Source organism: Misgurnus anguillicaudatus, chromosome 23, assembly GCF_027580225.2.
Source record: "Misgurnus anguillicaudatus chromosome 23, ASM2758022v2, whole genome shotgun sequence".
In the NCBI taxonomy this organism is placed as follows: Eukaryota; Metazoa; Chordata; class Actinopteri; order Cypriniformes; family Cobitidae; genus Misgurnus; species Misgurnus anguillicaudatus.
This window is the reverse complement of record NC_073359.2, coordinates 36,183,121-36,190,555: the sequence shown is the minus strand read 5'-3', so window position 1 is coordinate 36,190,555 and position 7,435 is coordinate 36,183,121. Positions and strand designations below refer to the sequence as shown.

The 7,435-nt window shown below is 39.8% G+C and overlaps 1 protein-coding gene across 1 annotated transcript; it reads left to right on the top strand.

The window, feature by feature from the left end:
- The first annotated feature begins 353 nt into the window (after nt 1-353).
- LOC129453261 (G-protein coupled receptor 37-like 1) lies at nt 354-7,121 on the top strand. Its single transcript, XM_055217410.2, has 2 exons — nt 354-1,168; nt 4,161-7,121. Exons 1-2 carry the CDS (start codon nt 563-565, stop codon nt 5,073-5,075), a joined length of 1,521 nt encoding a protein of 506 aa, XP_055073385.2. The 5' UTR covers nt 354-562; the 3' UTR covers nt 5,076-7,121.
- The last annotated feature ends 314 nt before the right edge of the window (nt 7,122-7,435 follow it).

The window sequence follows — 7,435 nt, the reverse complement described above, 5'->3', positions numbered from 1 at the left end:
ATTATTATTAATTTAATATTATTTATTGCATTTCCGTTAAACATTACACAAAAAACATGCATCATAACATCGAGAGTATTTTGGCTTTATGCAAGTGAAACTTCCCTAATAGAATAATCAATTTTAGTGCAAAATCAACAGAAGAGGAGCCAGAGTAACATTCCAGAAAAATAATCATAAAAGTCATCTATTACAACTAACTTGTGAAATGTGTCAAAAATCAGCATCCATTTTTTTTGGTTAAAATATACTGTTTTACTGTTTATATGTGTGCTTTCAGTGTGCTTGTGGTATGACTTTGGCGCCCCCTATGGCAATCTTATGCGTTGCACCTGTTACCTACCCCCCTTTTGCGCCCCTGCTGCCCACAAGGGGGCAGATTTTATTCCAGCGTCCCATCATGAATTCAGTGGAAAACTTTTATCAGAGCTGGAGACACCAGAGGAGCGCAAAACTTCATCTGACTTGAGATTCAAAGTCTCTCTCTCTCTTCAACATCAGATCATAACCCGGAGCTCATCGCGTTACTTTAACAACTGAACCACTGTATTGCTATCACATAATGATGTTTAGTTTATTATTTTGTCTGGTTTTATTCGTTGGGTCAGTGCAGTCGGATAAGCGCACACTGGAGATGAGTCTGATGGAGTCTTCCTCGCCCTCACTGCTGGGTCACCCGAGCTCCTCATCAGCCCATCATCATCATCATCACAGGGAGGAAGGAGATGATGATAGTGAAGATCTCACGACCCGAGCACATCACGTCCAGAGAGTCCCACGCGGCTCAAAGCAGAAAGACCGACACGGCCATCGACACCCGAGACCCCATCCCGACCCGGACGGGTTCTTCACAACACCCAGAACTTTCAACGGGTCGCTGCGCGTGCACAACCCGTTATACCCTATGACGGAGGAGTCGTACAGCGCGTACGCGGTGATGCTGCTGGCGCTTATCGTGTTCTCAGTGGGTATCGTGGGGAATCTCGCGCTCATGTGTATCGTCTGGCATAATTATTACCTGAAGAACACGTGGAACTGTGTGCTGGCCAGTCTGGCCCTGTGGGACTTCATGGTTCTGTTCTTCTGTCTGCCTGTGGTGATCTTTAACGAGCTGACCAAGAGAAGACTTATGGGTGATCTCTCATGCAGAATAGTGCCATACGTGGAGGTGTGTCATCCATCCATCCATCCATCCATCCATCTATCTGTCTGTCTACATCCATACTGTCTGTCTATCTGTTTATCTGTCTGTATATCTATGTGTTTGTAATTTGGTTTTTATTAATATCTGGCTGTCTGTCTATCCATCCATCCATCCATCTGCTACCTGCTAGACCCAACGATATATCGAAATCCAAACGATCGTAACTAGCGGCATATCGCGGTATGTCAACGGTAACTGGGGAGAGGTTTTTTTCAAATGTACAAGTAGTTGTTTTACATTTCTCTTTGTCTGTGTGTTTTCTGTCTGTTGGTTTATATCTATATCTTTCTGTCTGTCTATTCATCCATCTGGCTACCTGTTAGATCCAAAATATATCGAAAACCGAGCTAATATAGTAAACGGTCATATCGCAATTGAGTTGAGATAACATAGTTGTGTGTTTTTTTTTTTTTTACAAATAAAAGGTCTGTCTGTCTGTCTTTGCATCTATCGTTAAATTGGCATGCATATAGCAATTTTTCGCCATAACCGAATTAATTTGTATTTTTTGCAAATTTACAATTTTTTTCTCGATCTGTCTGTCTGTCGGTCTGTCTGTCTGTCTGTGCATCTGTCGTTAAATTGGCATGCATATAGCAATTTTTCGCCATGACCGAATTAATTTAAAAAAAAATTTCTCGATCTGTCTGTCTGTTTGTCTGTCTGTCTGTCTGTTTGTTTGTTTGTTTGTCTGTCTGTCTGTCTGGCTGGCTGGCTGTCTATGCATTTATTGTTAAATTGGCATGCATATAGCAATTATTCGCAATAACCGAATTCATTTGTATTTTTTGCAAATGTAAAAAATTCTTGGTCTGTCTGTCTGTTTGTCTGTCTGTCTGTTCATGCATCTATTGTTAAATTGGCATGCATATAGCAATTATTCACGATAATCTGATTAATTTGTATTTTTTGCAAATTTCCTTTTTTTCTTGATCTGTCTGTCTGTCTGTCTGTCTGTCTGTCTGTCTGTCTGTCTGTCTGTCTGTCTGTCTGTCTATGCATCTATTGTTAAATTGGCATGCATATAGCAATTATTCGCGATAACCGAATTAATTTGTATTTTTTGCAAATTTAAAATTTTTTCCTTGATCTGTCTGTCTGTCTGTCTGTCTGTCTGTCTGTCTGTTTGTCTATGCATCTATTGTTAAATTGGCATGCATATAGCAATTTTTCGCCATAACCGAATTAATTTGTCTTTTTTGCAAATTTCCATTTTTTTTCTTGATCTGTCTGTCTGTTTATCTGTCTGTCTGTCTGTCTGTCTGTCTGTCTATGCATCTATTGTTAAATTGGCATGCATATAGCAATTATTCGCGATAACCGAATTAATTTGTATTTTTTGCAAATGTAAAATTTTTTTTTCTCGATCTGTCTGTCTGTCTGTCTGTCTGTTTGTCTGTCTGTCTGTCTGTCTGTCTGTCTGTCTGTCTGTCAGTCTGTCTGTCTGTCTGTCTATGCATCTATTGTTAAATTGGCATGCATATAGCAATTATTTGCGATAACCTAATTACTTTGTATTTTTTGCAAATTTAAAAAAAAATCTCGATCTGTCTGTCTGTCTGTCTATGCATCTATTGTTAAATTGGCATGCATATAGCAATTATTTGCGATAACCGAATTAATTTGTACTTTTTGCAAATTTACAATTTTTTTTCTCGATCTGTCTGTCTGTTTGTCTGTCTGTCTGTCTGTCTGTCTGTCTGTCTGTCAGTCTGTCTGTCTGGCTGTCTATGCATCTATTGTTTAATTGGCATGCATATAGCAATTTTTCGCCATAACCGAATTAATTTGTATTTTTTGCGTATTTACAATTTTTTTCTCGATCTGTCTGTCTGTCTGTCTGCCTGTCTGTCTGTCTTTCTGTCTGGCTGGCTGGCTGGCTTTCTGTCTGTCTGTCTGTCTGTCTGTCTGTCTGACTGACCGGCTGTCTGTCTGTCTATGCATCTATTGTTAAATTGGCATGCATATAGCAATTATTCGCGATAACCAAATTAATTTGTATTTTTTGCAAATTTACAATTTTTTTCTCAATCTGTCTGTCTGACTAACTGTGTTTTCCTTTTGTGTTTGTTTCTATTCATATCTGTCTGTCTATCTGTTTTTAAATTGATGTAAATATCACGCACGTCTATCTGTCTGTCTGTCTATCTATCGTTTTATCTGTCTGTCTGTCTGTGTTTTCTGTTGGTGTTGGTTTATGTCTATATCTGTTTGTCTGTCTATCCATCCATCTATCTGAGATCCAAGATATATTGAAAGCGGCATAGATAACCGAGTTAGCATTAGGGTTAGTTTGTTGTTGTTGTTTTTACAAATTTACACGTTTTTTACCTTTCTATCTATGTGTATGTCTATATGTCCGTCCATCCATCTATCTTTTAATTGGTGCAAATATTGTGTGTGTGCCTAACGCAATTACTCGCAATAACCAAATGGTGGTTTTTGTATTCACACGTTTTTTCCACATATTTGTCTGTCTATATATCCACCCATCCATCCATCCATCTATCCATCCATCACACATGTGTGTTTTGCAGTCTTTCTGGATAATGCTAGTGTATTAAAATGTCGTGTTGTAATCAATCACAGTGTGTTGCAGTAGTTTGTTGAGTTTATTTGAACGGTTGCTGTGTATAGCAGCAGCTCTTGTGATGTAAATGAGACTTCTGGGTAATTAGCGGCACTAATCGCACTCATTAGTCTGTTGAATGAACCTTTAGTGGTATTGAGTGTGTGTTTAAAGACACGAGTGTGTATACTGAGAGTGTGTTTGTGTGCTTGTCGACCTACATCTGCTCCTAATATTAATCTCTGTGTCATTTGATCTGACAGTGAAGGCAATGGTAGTATAGTAATACTTTTGTAGTAACTTATCACCATGGTAACATCCAACCCCAAAAATGTTTCATTATCACGGTCTGCTTTGTGTTATTTAATGTTTGTTTATGTGTTTAAGGTGACATCACTCGGTGTGACCACGTTCTCTCTGTGCGCTCTCAGCATCGATCGTTTCCACACGGTGACCAGCGTCCAGCCCCGTCCACGGCAGATCGAGCCCTGTCAGTCTATCCTGGCCAAACTGTCTGTGATCTGGATCGGGTCTCTGGTCCTGGCGGCTCCAGAGCTGCTGATGTGGCAGCTGGTACAGGAAGTCTCTCCTCGGACGGGTCTTCCGGTGGATTCCTGCAGTCAAGAGCCGTCTGCGAACCTACCTGAGATGCTGTACTCGCTCGTGCTGACGTACCATCAATCCAGAATGTGGTGGACTTTCGGCTGTTTCTTCTGTTTGCCTCTGCTCTTCACCGCCGCCTGTCAGCTGCTCACGCGACACGTGACGGATGAAAACGCCAAAACCAAGCATGCACGACCATCATCAACCTCCTCTTCATCCACATCATCGTCATCATCTCCAAAAAAACAGCAGCAGCGACGTGAGCGCCAGATGATGCGTACGGTAGTGACGTTGGCGGCCGTGTACGCCGCGTGCAGTTTACCAGAAAACGCTTGGAATATCGTGCTAGCCTCCGCAGGCATCGAAGTGGGCGTGGCCACGCGGGCGTTACTAGCTCTCATTGGTCAGTTCCTGTTGTTTGTGCGTGCAGGTGCCACGCCCGTTTTGCTGTTGTGTCTCTGTCGATCTCTTGGACGTGGTTTCATGGACTGTTGCTGCTGTTGTTGCGATGAATGCACGCCTGACCCATCTTCTTCATCAACAGCATCATCTGGTACCACCAACGCTACGGCCGTATCATCCTTGCCTTCGTCTCCTGTGTCCGTCAGGGAGGATAAGCTAAAGATCGTTTCAGGAGCAATGTTTTTTGATAAAGTTAAGGACGGTCCTGCCGAGTTGATCATCGGTACACCATGCTGAACGCGCCAGAACTTTCTTCTGATCAGAAGCTGCTGGGCTCCAGTACTAAATCAGTGATCATTTATCCAAACTGTGAATGATTTAAGCTCCACAGCTAACATTGTGACAGAATAGTTCACCCACTTCTGTGGAAAATCATTATTAGTTGGGATGCACCAATATATCGGTCTATAATCGGTAGATAAACGCAAATTTTTCCACTAAGTTTTGAATTGAAGCTTGTACACTCTGCACTTCTAGGATTTCAGAGCATAAGAATGTAAACAAAGAGTAAAAGGAAAACTATTGATATGTGTCGATACTGGTAGATGCCATTCTAATTGTGCGTTCACACCAGACGCAAATGAAGCGAATAAATCGCGCTTTTCGCACGTAATTGGACACTTGAACATTTTGACTTTCGCGCGTGAAATTCAGACGCAAATATGTCTATCGCATCTTTGCATTGACTTTGCATTGAATATAAATCACTCGCGCTTAACGCTTCATTCTCATTTGGTGTGAACGCTTCATAAGTAATCGGTATCGGCACAGATATATTGTTGAGGTGCATCTTTAATTATTACAGTAACTCATGGTCTATATTCATGATCAGAATACTCTTTGTGTCTGCCACTGGCCGATCAGATCCTGGTCCAAACCCATATTGACTCAGTGTTAGGAAATCAATACACACTTTATACATATCTATACATACAGTCAAACCAAAAATGATTCAGAAACCAGATAACATTTTTGATATTTTTTTACAAGTGGGTGCAGGTAAGCATATTATACGCAAAAAAATTCTTCATACCAGCAAAACTGATAAAAATTTGGGACCCAAAATTACACTTTGTGTACTTGTATCTAACACATATATTCAACCTTCTTTAATTTATTCAGTCGAGATGGTCAAAACCAGTCAAATATCAAAAGAGATCATGTCACCATTATATAAACTATAGCGAATAAACTGTGATAATGTGAGAAATGTTGAAGGTGTCTGAATAAATTTTGGTTCGACTGTATATTGTCTATACATATATTAAGCTGCGATATGAATATAAATATCCTGGGAGTGTATAAATATTCTACATAACCTACATTTCACTGCAAGTTGTATCACTGTGCGTATGAAAAATAAACACTTGAACTTAATTTTAATGTCCATAAATTTATGTACAGCATTTATATTGTGTGAAATATAAGGTAGACGTTTATTTCTGGTTATACCACGGGCTGTTGAATGCTTTATTCTGATTGGTTGAGAAATGTTTCACAGGTGTTGATTATTTTTCTATAAACGCACACCTGATCTGTCAAATGTCTTTTAATAACCAGCAGAGCAATGTTTTTGGTAACTGTGGTATAAGAGGAATAATTCACTCTGGTCCTTTGAATTATTTTACAATAATGCACACTCGCGCTGTAACTCCACTTTACGTCGTGCCGCTTTATCACCTTGTCTGTGCATTATTTTCTAATAATTCAACGGCCCGTCGTCAATGTAATGTGTAAAGTATTTGAAATGTCCATGTTTATAATAAAAACAAAGCTTTGTATTTTGTACGAATACATAAAATTCAACAATTGTAACTAGGTGTAAATGTATTTGTTTTGTATTAATAACTAATAGTTTGTTTATGTGTAAATATTGTACTGCTGGATGGACAGTCAAGCAAACTTGAAAACATTTCAATGCATTTTTTCTGCACTTATTTTCGTCTTATTATTCAATCGTATGTCATTTTTAAAGAACATGTATAGAGAATATGGATTGAGAAACGGCCTCTTCAGATGAACTTTTATGGCTGAGAACATGATTTCTGGATGATGATTATTATCAGACACACATATCAAAGACTGTCTGACTCTCTGTCTGATGTCAATCTGCTGACCTGTGCCAGTTATAGGAAAATAATACACATAGACTTTAACACATTATTTAGAGTATGATTATTATAATAGCTAATGAAGATGATGTAGCTGAACAGATCAGATCAGATTTTTTGTATCTTTTATACTTGGTCGGATTCAGCCAATAAAAGAGTTTGAAATCTTTTACAGTTGAGTATGCAAGTGATGTTAATGGTTATTTGTGTCTTTCACACAGAGTAAATAAGAGAGATGTAGTTTCTCAGGATTTTCCCTCCTACACTGAATTCTCATGAGGGGTCCAGCGGGGGCCCATAAGGACCTCATTGTTCGCGGCCCCCGCACTGTTGCTAAGCGCTCGTCACACGCGGCTCTCAGCATTCACACTCCAAACAACATCAGACGCTACATTCTCTCTGCATCAATGCGACGGTTGCCGTGGAAACAGAGGCCGTCTGCTGGCGGGACCCTGATGTGGGGTAGAGGGGCAGTTAAGTTGTTCG